Genomic DNA, 13,739 nt, shown 5'->3' with positions numbered 1-13,739 from the left:
ATGATTTCATCACACTACTCACATGCACTCTTCAGTTTTGGTAATTCGCTCAAATCAACACCTCAAATGCAAGTCAACAATAATTTTGCAAGTAGTCTAAGAATTCATCCGGTTCACTTTGTGCACACACATTAGAGGTCTTTTAGGGTTATAACGTGGCTTGGCTAGGGTGGATGGTGGCATTTTGGATAAGTAGTAGAAAAACTTGGAGTTAGATCCCCCTATTAGTCAAAGAACATTTTCATAAGCTAACCCTTATTCTTTTGAAACATAGTGGACTAGAGAACATTGTTAAATCATCAACAAAGTTTTGCAATTCTTTTTGAACTCAAGGCTATCACTTCTTTTTGCATTTCTTTTCTCTTTTTCAACATATTCATTTCCTTTTCTTTTTTTTCTTTTTTTATTCTTTCTTATCATTCTTCCACATAAAGCCTTGTAATCTTTGAAAATTTTTCTCAAAAACTTTTGTAAGTTCTCTAGTACCCTCACCCCAAACTTTATTTGTTGCTAATTCCAAAGAGCAACCCCAAACTTAGTGGTGAGCAATGCGCATCAACCACTAATTAGGTGCCTAACCTCCAAGAAAGTCATTCCTTTTTTCATCAAAAATTTCTTAAGGTTTTGCAAAAATAACATTTTCTTTTTCAGCTCAAATTGGTTAAGCAAAGGATAATTATATGTAAGGGTGGATAGAAAAGCTCAAGGGTACCAAGGAACATGCCTCGTGTGTGCTACAAAAGTACCAATCAAATAAAAAGACGACAAGCAAAATCGAGAGACAGTACATGAGCGGATATCACACATAGAAGAAAAAGGAGTGTTTGGCTCAATACCTCTCGGTTGGGTCGAATCAAAGAACCGGTCAAAAAGTGTGCGTTCCCGTCCTTTGCCTCTTGATCACATGAGTGCAACAAGCTATTGCACTGCAAGTTTCACAAATCACACACGGAGAAAATCAAGTAATTGATACTCAAGTAACTAGAAGGAACATGCCAAAGTATTGAAACAAACTCTAAAAGTAAACACCATTCCACAATAAAACAAGACAAAGTTCAAATTCAAGGGTTAAAATAATACAATCCAGCCAAATCCAAGCAACATCAAATATTATTACAAACCAACGAAAGTAAAATAGTAGAAGGTAAAAGTAGAGATAGACTAGCATAAGAGTGAAAGGGAAGAAAGGACCGTAAACTCATGGGTTGCCTCCCATGAAGCGCTTCTTTCTCGTCATTAGCTTGACGCTTCATCATCACAAGTTAGGGAGGATACTTCAACTTTGATTCAACCCGGCTCCTCTTGTTCTCTTCATTCAAAGGAGCAATATTAATATCAATAAGTAATGATTTCACACCTCCCGAATCACTCTTGAGATCTTCCCCTTTGGTCTTCAAATTGGTTCTTTCCTTCTTACTAGACCGTGATAGAGATTTCTTAGAGCCTTTCCTCACCGAAGCTTTCCATGTTGAAGTGGAAGACTTTTGAGGATTAACAACCGGATCGGGCTCTTCTTCTTTGGCCACCTTGTGCAAACAAAAGATAGGAACCACACCATCCAAGACCCATCCTAGGTCGTCATTTACTTTCTCCGCTTCTTTTAACATGTCATTCTCTTCTAGTGGAGTGAGCAAATCACTTATGATCACGGGTTTCCTAGAGTCGCCACCCAAAAACACATACTTCCATTTAGGAGGAAGTTCTTTCAATTCCGGTGGCTTTTTTATTGCCTTTGGCTCTTTCTCCTCTTCTAGGGGGTTATCCAAGTTTTGAAGAAATATTTCAATCTCATGATCCCACTCTTCTTCTTTCTCATCTTTTACCACTTCCTCTAGCACTTTCACTTTGAAACATTCGGATACCACTCCACAAAATTCAAGGTCTTGGTTATTGACCTTCTTCATCCTAGGATAAGGCATTCTAGCATATGGTGAAGGAACTTGAAACTTGGGGCCCTTCACAAGAGGTTCCTTGCCTTTCTTGGCATTAGACTCATTCTCCACTCTCTTTGCAACTTCACCCTCATAAGCTTTTTCTTCCTTATTTTTTTCTTCTTTCTTATTTTCTTTTCTATCTTCAACTACACCATCCCTCATCTTTTCAACTACACCATTTTTACTCTCATCCTTCTTAGGATTCTCCACTACTTCTTGTGATGAAACTTCTCTACTCCTCAAATTAATGGAATTACAACTTTCATTACGAGGATCCGTGGTGTTTCCATAAAAACCACTTTGAGTTTGTAGAGAAGAGACTTGCCTTGCTAGTTGACCAATTTGATTTTCGAGATTTTTGATGGAGGCTTCATGACGTTCGCTTGACACTTCTTGGTTTGCCTTCATCACCTCAAAATTGCCTTGAGTCATCTTCATGGCTAAGATAAGAGTATCTTCAAAAGATTCAAGGTGATCTTCATAATGTTGATCTTGAGGAAATGCTTGATTCAGATTAGCTCCATAAGAACAATTCATGTGATTCTTCACTCCAAGATTGAAGGTGTTGAAATGAGGATTATTTTGAGAGGTTGCTTGCACCATACATTGAGCTTCTAGTTGTTTGGTAATGATTTGTAGAAAGACATTATTGAACTTGCAACTAGTTAAGAGTGCCTCTTGATTGTATGACTCAAACATGTCTTCCTTCCGCTTTACGATTTACTCGTGTTGTTTTCTCAATCTCAGAATCGAAATCCAGCTTAATTGGACCTGTTCTCCGCATGCACAATGAAACACACAAGTAGAACGCTCCGGGAGAAAAATATAAAACAGAAAAATAAGGAAAACACAGAAAATATGAACACTATCGCCTTGTTGAATCAATCACAATCCCCGGCAACGGCGCCAAAAACTTGATGGATTATTTCGCAAGTGCACGAAAATCACGTAGTAATAAAAATATCGATCCACAGGGATTGTGTGATCAAACTAGTCGAATCGTGTTCATAGACATTATACAGAAAATACACATAAATTGGGGGTATGTTGAGTGATCAATTGGTAGAAAACGAATGCTTAGAGAATAATGGAAAAACGAGGTAGAATCATCGGAATCATCTAGTCTATAGCTAACCGCATGCATCCTACAATGTCATAAGAACTACTCAAGTGTTCACAACTAGATCGACAAATTAGTGAATCGCAATCTCTTGTCAAAATCCACTCTATTCGTTGTCGATACTCCCCCGATCTCTCGGGCGGAAGCTACCTACAACGAATGATATTAACGCGCGTCAATCGTTCGCTACACTCTATGCCTCAATCTCTCGACCGGAGACACTCGAGTGCTCAATACAATTCAGTTCAGACATTAAATCAATACTCTCGCACGTGACTTAACTCGAAATCATTATAACACTAATGCAGGATTATAAAGCATTAAAATCAGATTGTATTGAATGAACACTATAAAGAGAGTACGATCTTACAACAATTGCAGGTTACATTCAGCTGAACTACATTCTAAACTACCCTAGATCCTACCTCCAAAGGAGTTTAGCTCCTCATCGTTCTTCGTTCGCTTCCTCGCTTCATCGCCATGGCTTGTGAATCCATGCTCTCGATGTGCTTGGAGCTCTCCGCTGGAGTGTTGAATCACGATCTTCAAGTTCCAAAACCAGAATGTAGTGAAAAGTTGCAGAATTTTCCAACCCGAAAACAGAATTATGCAGAAAATATATATACAGAAGGCAACCACGCCGCGCGCCAGATCTATCACGCCGCGCGTGGTTGCAATTCCATCAACTACGCCGCGCGTGGTAACAGAATCACGCGGCGCGTGATCAAGTCAGAGAACAATCTTCTTCTTCAATCAAGGCTTCACGCCGCGCGTGGTCAAAGCTACGCCGCGCGTGGTCAAGTCAGAGAGCAATCCAGTTCCTGAACAAAGCTTCACGCCGCGCGTGGTCGAAGCTACGCCGCGCGTGATCAGAGTGAGAATCCTGGCTCCCTGTGAGCTCCATCACGCGGCGCGTGATGGGCTACGCCCCCAGCGTAGTGAAAATCATTCATTTCCTGCAGTTTTTCCTGTTTTCTTGCAAAACAAGTAATCAAGCTAATGGTTAGATTTCTCTCATATTTATTGCTAAAAACCTACTAAAATGTATCTAATGTTGCTAAAATAGGCATGGATTAGAGAGTGTGACGATTTGTCATCACCGCCCAAACCCTATCCGCTTTGACGGGGAAAACCCGAGTTGACTGGGTTTGAGTTTGGGTATGGGTTTTCCCCGATTTCAAAAGATGAGTTTGGGGCGGGTAACAGGGACATTGATACTCACCCTGAATCCGTCCCCGAACCCGCCCCGCTTATGTTAAAATTAGATTTTACCTCTTTAAAATTAGAAACTCTTAAACAATATCTTAAATTATATTCATATGTTTATTTTTTATTTTTAATTTGAGTAATAAACAAATGATTTTCTCTATTTCTTTTATTTATTTAAAAAAATATTGTTAAAACAAAATAATTTTGGACTTTTAACCTTTTTTTTTTAATAAAAAAATACTAAAATACAATCATAATTCATGTGGAAAGAGGCGTAACGGGGATACCCGAACCCCATTGGGATACCCGACCCCCGTTGGGAAGGGGTTTGGGGTTATACTTTTTATCCCCGCATGAAATTGGGATGAGTTTGGAGAAACCTGAACTTTATGGGTTTGGGTTTGGGGATGGCAAAATCCGCCCCCGCCCCGCCCGGTTGCCATGCCTACTAAGAATAGCTTAGAATTTACCCTAAAGACATTGAAAGTTATACCAAAAATTCTGTCACTAAGCTGAAGGCTTCATTGCCGTAACCAACAAATTTAACTACTACATTCAAGTCATCATATTTCACATATAACAAGATTATAGAAGCATGGAAACTTTTATTTGAATACATCGAGACTTTCAGTAAAACCATCCATCGTTAGCAACAATTTTATCATGACAATGTTAAAACCACACATTTACTTCCTACATAAGTAGAAATCAATGAGTTTAGTGGAAGGACATTAATGTGAAATGTGATGTATATAATAAGATAAAAAAAAAAAAAAAAACAGCAGGCCCAATTGGAAGAACAAATTGATATACATTAAGAATCAATGGATCATTTAAATCACTATAACCTTACCAAAACAAACAATTTCTAGGTAATATATATCGACACAATTCTCTATCAATTTCATCTCTCTCCAAAAAGTCCCGCTCAATGAGAGACTCAATCCGTTTTTTTACCTCAATTGGATTTGCGAGGAATCGTGACTGCAACTGCTTTGTGACCTCAGCTATAAGATGGTTATGATCAAGTTGCTTCCTAGATTTCATAATCCTCACTATTGCTGCATCAATTTGTGGCTTCCAGTGCTCTTCTATTCTTTGTTGAGTTTCCACTTTCCCCGGTTCCGATTCCTTCGCTGCAACAAAAGTTCCTATTTTTACCTTATACAGTTTACTACTGAACTTGTCATTAACAAAGAATACATCATCCTCACTAAAATCTTTACTCATAGGTTCCTTCTTAAGAACATTTTTCCCCTTAACCAAAGCCAAAGATTGCAGACACCTCTTCAAATCCGAAGCTGGAATCTCAGTTGCTTACTCAATTTCCTTGTAGCTTAGTCTATCAGCATTATTAAACAGTATGAGTACACACATTTGGTAAGTGGAGACAATTAACTCATGTCTCTGACCTTTCCTAAAGGTAGCTTTCAAGTCTGCTGTGCCCATTTTAGTTTGCCAAGACAATTTCCTACCAGCATGAGTGCCGAGGTAATATGACCGAAATTTCTCGCAAAGTTCCGAAATTTCTGCCGGCAGTTTACATGTCACAGTAGATTGCGTTGGCCAAAACCTTGTTGTGAGGACCTTTACAGTAAGTGTAGGACCGTCAACTAACCCGGAATGGCTAGCATAAAAGTTCTGCATAGTGTCTACAGATGTTTACATGTCTGCAAATATGACCTCTACTTTTGAGGTATATTGGTGTACACATTCTGTCTTTAGCTTAACTATGAGACTCTTCTCGGCATCATCAGAAACTGATTTTCCAGACAAAAGCCTCTTTGCAAGATGTTGTATGTAATACTTCTCGAACACGTCTTTATCTTGCAAGTACCGGAATAACATCACCACATTGTCAAGAGTAATATCTACATCATACTTGCTTACTCCCTTTAGAACCTTTCTAAGTTTATCTATAAGAACCCATTGTTTATAAAGAACTATTTATTATAAAAAAAATTTATACATCAGTACTTATCCCGTAACGTTTTAGATATCAATACAAAAATTTGGTTAGGAGGAAAGATCATGTATTATTTGCCTTCCAAGTATTCTTGCAGTGATATGTGAGCGGTACTCTACCAGTGAGGAACCAGAGTCAATGTCTTAGAATGATGGTGATTTCGATCTCTCAAAAAAATTTCTCCTGCAAATGATCTTGAACTCCCTATTTCTATATTGACGGGGAGGATGTACTAGAATGGTCTAGTGGAGAGCTCTTCTCAGATCATGGGTTGACGGGAGGTTATGTGTCGAGATAGTGGACAGAGATAGATATATTTATGACGGTACACAACTCCAAAGCAAGACTGTAAGAATGAGTGTTCAAGGACTATTCTGAGATGATAAAAAACTATGAAGGTACAACCCCTCAAAGACGAAGCTCAAATATTATTTTTCATATGTTAGGAGAGAAGGTAATCAAACTACTCACTATTTAACAAAATATGCATTTTTTATTTTATTTGATGTTTGAATTGAAGAAACTCCTTCTTATATCGATGCGGTTGTGGCTTTTGATTTTTTGCCATATTGATCAACCTTGTCTATTTCCACCCTCAAATTTATGATTTTATGTGGTAGTTTTACATTGTGTAAGGGGAGAGAGATAATGTAGCTTGTTTGTTAATCAATTGGGAGAGGAAAAACTGCATACGAAAACAAGATCTACTATTTTGGGATGGTGAAGAATACCGCTTGACCGTCACATGACCATTCATGACCAATGGATGCATACGTCGACGACAAGATGGACCACGAATGGGGCACCATGTTAAGCAGGGAGGGCGAGTTCATACAACGACTGTGACGTTCCTAGATTACGCTCGACATATAACACATCCAATTCGTTGTTTCTGCTTTGTTTAATTTTCCCAAAAGCAATGTTGTATTCCTTTCAAAGCTACATAATTGATGATAAAAATATGATAAGATGAGTTGTGCTATATTCTAAGCAAGACTTTTGAATACTACTCCAAACTTTCGCTTGAAATGGTTCGGAACACATGTAGAGTAGTCGCCATTATAGATTGCAATAACCCGTTTTTATTATAAGAGAATTGTTGAACCCCTTTTTACAAAATACAACGAGTAAGCACAGAAGACTGAAAATTGTTGGAAGATGAAAAATATAAATATGAGAGCACAGAGAGCTCGTGTAGCAATAGCTGGGACACCGAAGAAAGCTCACGAAAGAAGTATCGTGGAGGGGCAATGACGCATCATGTCAGGTGATGAAGATAAGATAAAACAGCACAAATAGGAGAGATTGCCTACTTACCAATAGGTAGAAGCAACTAAGAAACATACAAATATGTAACAATAACTTAAACATAACACTTTAGTCAAAAAAAACTTTAAACATAACAGACTTGCATATATATATATATACCCACTAAAGATATATCTTTAATTCAACATCCCAAAAAGGGGTAAAAGTTTAAAACAAAAGCAAACTCTAAAACTTATAGAATATATGCTTCCTGAGGCACCAGTTTGAAAATTCCAAAGGACCCCAAATCCTATGCCAACTACACCTATATATCTTCAAAAAAAATCCAAATCTTCAAAAAAATCCAAATAGCTAATTTTTTTTCCATAATTAAGTACCCTGGGAGATCTTCTAACAGGACTACTAGAACATTTTACTTCAGCTTTCACATCCCTTTTAAGCATCATGTGGCTTTTTTTGGCAATGCTTCTTGTCAGCACCTTTTTACACAAACTACTTGTACCCTCTACAATCTTCTTCTTGATACGTTTTTTCTCCTTGCGGTCACTTGATAACTGTTCAAATTCCAATTTCTTTGGGTTAAGTGGAGACCTAACATTGCTTTGCTCATGAATAGGATCAAATTCAAACACACTCATCAAAGATTGTCTACTTTCAGCTGCTGCAACAATTGAGACTCCATTTTCACCATTATTAATCAAATCAACCTGCGGTTGAGATAACCTAAGACTCCCGATATTGACGTTAGCTTCAGCTACCATAGGTTCATGTGAAATCACATGAGCTGTGTTTTTGTGGAAAGAAGCATTCAAGTCGTCTACATCTGAGACTCTATTTTCACCATTATAACCCACGTTGACCAGCGGTTGAGACAACCTAAGACTCGCAATATTGTCTTTATCTTCGGCTTCCATAGCTTCATGCGAAGCCACATCAGCTGTTTTTAGGTGGGAAGAAGCATGTAATTCGTTAACATCTGAGACTACATTTTCACCATTATCAACCATGCCAACCTGCGGTTGAGGCAACCTAATACTCACAATATTTCCATTATCTTCAGCTTCCATAACTTCCTGTGAATTCTCATCAGCTGTTTTTTTGTGGGAAGAAGCATTTGAGTCATCAAAACCGGTAACTTTATCCACATATTGACATTCATTTCCTGAACTATGAACAAAATAATTTTTCCAATTGTGTGGAAATCCAACTAAGAACCGGCGACATACCTGTTGAAAAACATTGGATATTTAAAGAAAATTAATTGTGTCACTAACATTCAACCCATTGAAGATTATGTGTGTATTAAGATAAATTAATAGACTCTAAACATAATGTCTGTGTGTCTAGTTTCACATGACAAATTTGGCAAAAGTATAGATGTTTGATTTCTACCAAACAAAAGTGATAGGTTGATAAACCTCTTTATGGTGTGTGGAATCAGTGTGTTTGAAACTATAACTTGGAGCTTTAGGTTCAACACATTGTGAATGATGAAAGTGAACACACACTTAGAAAGGTAATAATACATTTTGCTATGAATTAAAAATTTTACAGTACTTTTTGCATCAAATTTCTTTGAAAGTAAAAACATATGTACTTGAATAAAATTAACTTCAAACTCAATTAAACAAAAATTTGTTATAAATATTTAACTGTATGCTTGGATTCACTTTTTGAGAAGCAAAAAAGTGATTCCAAACACTAATGTTGACATGTTTCGAATATGCGTAATTAGAATCACTTTTCCCTCAAGAATGAATTATAAATTGAAGCTGAAATTTGGAGCTTTGGTGTACAAATGTAATTTTACTCTCAAATTATTATTGAATCACTTTTAGTTGAGTGTATCTAAACACAACATTTTAAATACAAGTCAATTTTAATTAAAATCAAATTTTCAAAAAAATATTTTCCCACCATAGAACCAAAGACACTAAATATATTCAAAATCAACTTTGTTAAAAGATAGTGCAAACAACTCTATATAGATAGAGAAGGGTGAAATGAAATCAGGAAGAAAAAGGGTACCCTACATCAGAGGAAAATCCATTTTGAGATGTACGAGAGGAGTTAATAAAACCACGGAAGATTATTGTGATGCCATCTTCAGTCTCTACAACATTGGGTTCATGCCTCTTTACAATCACAGAAGATAGAAACATTCTTTCTCTCCTGCACCAATAGTCACAATAATAAATTAACCCAAACAGAGAACCAACTAGAAACCTAAAATTGAAATAAAAATGAGAAAAATTACTCCATTGAAGCAATGCCAGCAAGAGCTAAACCCTTGCACTGGTTTTGAGGCTTCATGAGCCACCATTCGTTTAAGATAATCTACAAAACAAGAAAGTAGAATCATGATTTTGTGTGTATTGTGATTCATTTGGTGAAGAAAAGAAACAAGAGTGAATGAGAAATACGAGTTTAGATTTGAAGACTGGATTGGAGAGGGGCGTGGTGTTGGATCGTATTGGGGTGTTGAAATCCATTCCAATTCTTTAACGATGAGCAGGCTCTCACTTTCTTTTCGTTTTTGTTTAGTTTCTCTTCGCTTTCTACTTCACTTTTGGAGGCCAATTTCGCTCCTAAACATGTTCAACCATTTTTTCATACAATAGTTGACATATTCATTTCATACAAATCAAGAAAAGCATCACGACTTGCGTATATTTGATATATGAAGTGTCGCATGATATATTACAATGTACACTTGAAGTGTGTATGAATGCAAATGCAATAGAGAGAATTAATTAAATGACACCTAAAAAATAGCTTTCACAATGGACACACATATACTACTTACTAGTACTAGACAACATCATTGACAACTTGTGACACCAAATTCACGAGATTAAGCAGTGCTTGCATACATGTGTATATCAGCAAAAGAATAGTAATAAACTAAAAGAAATGGCAGCAAATGAGATAAGGGCACGAGCACAAACAACTCAAGTTTTGTCACTCTTAGAATCTGATATCACTAGTACATACAATTTATGCGAAAGGATTCATTTCCCGTTTTATAGATATCCTGTCATCAAGAATGGTTTCTAAAACGCAACATAGTATATAACTAAATAACATTAAACTTTCCTTTCCTCAATTGCTAATAACAAAAAGTTGAGTTTCTGAATATAAATGGAATAAAGTAGCATCAGCATTATTAAATGTAGTGAAATGAGTGGCAAAAACATGATAAGTAGCTAAAATCTCAGATTTTACTGTTTGTGCCCAAAATTTCTATCATTTACACATATAACAGCAAAATCAAAATACATAATATGTTCAATTGAACATGTTCAATGTCAGTAAGATAACAAAATTATATTTCATAGTGAATATACAATTAGGATAAGAAAAAACTATAAAAACAATAAAAAAAAATTACAGTGATGAAATCATACCAGGTTTAGTTAAAATATCACAAAGGCAGCATATAAATGGAAGAAAAACCAAAAGAATGAGTGGAACTGAAATTGATAGATAAAGACACCCTCACAATTACATAATCCTAAGCATCAAGTACATAACCAGAATCTAGAAGCATAAAAAAGACACTGCACTATCTGGTTAAGACACAAATGACAAGAGTCGAAACACGATTTACAGCACAAGAGGCAAAATAAACAGAACAAGTGAAGGAACCAACAACTTAAACACACCCCTGAATTAGTAATACATAAATCTAATGTTGTTTTCACTAAATCTGTAACTAAAAAAAGACATAAATTAGAATGTTAAGAGTCCCACATCGGTTGCGAGATGGCCTAAATGAATGTTTATAAGCAAGATGCAATCTTCACTTTACAAGCCGGTTTTGTAAGGATGAGTTAGGCTCAATACTCAATTCTAAGATGGTATCAGAGCCTCTCTACGATCCGTTGGGCCACCTGTTATCAGGTTTCCGCTATCGGGCCACCTACCGTTTATATCCACGCACCAAGCCCAATAGTGCTGGGCGTGAGGGGGTGTGTTAAGAGTCTCACATCGGTTGAGAGATGGTCTGACTAAGTGTTTATATACTAGAGGCAATCCTCACCTAAGATAGAGACTGCACAAGAATATAGCTATGAAAATAACTCAAGTTCACAAAAGAAAAACATTGGAAAAAAGAATAGAACTTTATTTTGAAGCTAAAGAGCACCACACCAAGAAAGAAATCACTCAGATATAACTTGTTATAGTGGACAATACTTAAAATTACACCAAAATCAACATAGCAAAAAGAAAGACATAATCTATCAGTTTCCAAACGATTGCATCAAAACACCATAATCTTGAAAAACAACCAAACCCTCCAGATTCAAAACAGAATGTCTCATATAAAGATAATAGCTATATATAAGCTTCATGTTTCATCCAATTCCAAATCCATGACAAACCCAGGTCACTTACAAAACTACATCAAAAGACAATCAGTTCATAAATCCAATCCAATCTTTTGCAAAACATCAACTACATATTCAAAACAAAACTTCCATACATAACTTGATCTTTTCCTTCCCTCTTTTTTAAGTGTCGTTTTTATCACTGCTGCACACATTCCAATGCATAAATTTAATCATAGTATCTTTAATTATCTATTATAAAAAAAAATATGAAAATTTTATATTTTGAAAATATTTGTACTTATTTGCTAATATTTGGGTTTATATATCATGGTCAAAGTAGATTATGTGAACAGTGCAATCCAAAACGACGCTTAAAAAGGAATGGCGAGAGTATATTGTTATGAAAAAAGACATAATTTATTAAGACAACTTATTGGGGGTAATTTTTTAATTAGGGTTTTCAACTATAGGCAAAAAATTGTAGAAATTTGAGTACGTGATACGGAGAAAAGCATACCTCTGAAGACGAGAGAACGTGAATAGTGGCTGGAGGTGTGAGAACGTGAGGTGAAGAAGGATGAAGGCGGAGTGAGTTCGTGACCGGCGGAGAGGCGGAATGGAGTGAGTTCGGCCGGTGGAGAGGAAGGGAAAGGAAGAATGGGGGGAACTCTTTTCTTTTCTTTTTTTGAAAAAATATAAATTCTTATTGTAAAATGTTAAACAACGAGTGGCTATGAAAACATATGACATAAGTTGAGTAAGGTTGTTTGGGAGAACATATGAAAACAGCTTATGACATGTTTATGTTTATGTTTATAAGTTGTTTTCAGCTTATTTTCATAAGTTCTCCAAGATAGTTTATGAAAACAATCAAACAAAAAAAAATTAACTTTCTTTTATCTTTTGCTACAAAAATGGGTTATACATAAGTGTTTAAGCTGCAAATAAGTTGTTTAACCAAACAGAGCCTTACTGACATTTTCGCTTATTAGCATATATAAATAGAGTCCTTAAACATGTCATCATCTCTCATGAACTAATATATGGTTATTACAAATGAAAAATTAATCTTTAAATGAAGAAAAACATAACATGATGTTTAGTTCAATGAAGATCCATTACCTTGGTAGTGTAAACTTTATCACCATTATCATTTATGTAAAACTGAAGATACATTGTTGCTGAAATATGACTCAAATAAGATTATGAACCCTAAAACCCTGCAATGGAAATTATAATTATGTTAAGAAAATTCGGCTACAATAACAAAATGAATTGAAAGATTCTGTGACTCACCGGTGAAAATGCTATCTTTCTTTCAAACAGCAATACGAAAATAATGCTTCTTTGAACTTCGACTGATCCTTTTTGAGTCTTGAAATCTAGAATCTTAAACCCTGGAATAAGGACCAGGATTTGCTACAGTTGCAGATTCAAACAGTTATATGCAGATATTAATCTCATCCGTTAAATTTAGACCAGACATTCGGACGGCTTAGATTAAAAAATCTTTTTTCCTAGCGAAATCACAAAATTTCATATGAATCGCAATTCTTAAACACAGATACAAAATCCTAATCGCGATTATGATTATAATAATAAACAAATAACGAAATCACGAAATTCATATGAATCGCACAATCAAGAACTTCGAAAGTGAAATCAAACAAAATATATAGATATAAACGATGAATAATATGAATATGATTAAGAATTAAACGATGGAAATTGAAGAATCGGTGAAAGTACCGTAGCGGCGCAAATCTGAGAGGAGGCCGCGGAGAGAGTGAGAGAGAAGAGGCGTGCCCTAGCTAGCAAATCTGTGGATTCGATGAGAAAGAAGAATAAATTTTCTCCAACTTTAATCGGGAAAGTTATATAACTTCCAAACAATGTCAACCATTTGA

The 13,739-nt window shown here is 35.9% G+C and overlaps 1 protein-coding gene and 1 pseudogene across 4 annotated transcripts; both read right to left on the bottom strand.

The window, feature by feature from the left end:
* Positions 1 to 5,112: 5,112 nt before the first annotated feature.
* Positions 5,113 to 7,038, bottom strand: LOC123910080 (annotated as a pseudogene).
* A 610-nt stretch (positions 7,039 to 7,648) lies between these two features.
* Positions 7,649 to 13,739, bottom strand: LOC123906975. 4 transcript variants are annotated; one of them, XM_045957017.1, is made up of 8 exons: positions 13,582 to 13,739; positions 13,129 to 13,251; positions 12,955 to 13,052; positions 9,922 to 10,086; positions 9,756 to 9,835; positions 9,532 to 9,670; positions 8,201 to 8,724; positions 7,649 to 8,140 (listed from the first exon to the last, which is right to left on the bottom strand). In XM_045957017.1, the coding sequence occupies exons 4-8, from the start codon at positions 9,988 to 9,990 to the stop codon at positions 7,813 to 7,815; spliced, it is 1,140 nt and encodes a 379-aa protein (XP_045812973.1). In that variant the 5' UTR covers positions 9,991 to 10,086; positions 12,955 to 13,052; positions 13,129 to 13,251; positions 13,582 to 13,739; the 3' UTR covers positions 7,649 to 7,812. The 4 variants fall into 4 exon arrangements, with proteins under 4 accessions (XP_045812973.1, XP_045812970.1, XP_045812972.1 ...); XM_045957014.1 differs by having other exon boundaries at positions 7,649 to 8,724; XM_045957016.1 differs by having other exon boundaries at positions 7,649 to 8,724; positions 13,129 to 13,229; positions 13,582 to 13,669.

This window comes from Trifolium pratense, linkage group LG2 (genome assembly GCF_020283565.1).
Source record: "Trifolium pratense cultivar HEN17-A07 linkage group LG2, ARS_RC_1.1, whole genome shotgun sequence".
Lineage (NCBI taxonomy): Eukaryota > Viridiplantae > Streptophyta > Magnoliopsida > Fabales > Fabaceae > Trifolium > Trifolium pratense.
The sequence above is the reverse complement of the archived record's forward strand: the minus strand, read 5'-3'. Positions and strand labels throughout refer to the sequence as shown.

Coding starts and splice junctions, on each gene's coding strand:
- LOC123906975 (XM_045957015.1), bottom strand. CDS start 9,990: ATGGATTTCAACACCCCAATACGATCCAACACCACGCCCCTCTCCAAT. Junction 9,836..9,921: donor CAGTCTTCAAATCTAAACTC/GTATTTCTCATT, acceptor CTTGTTTTGTAG/ATTATCTTAAACGAATGGTG. Junction 8,725..9,531: donor AAAATGGATTTTCCTCTGAT/GTAGGGTACCCT, acceptor GTTTTTCAACAG/GTATGTCGCCGGTTCTTAGT.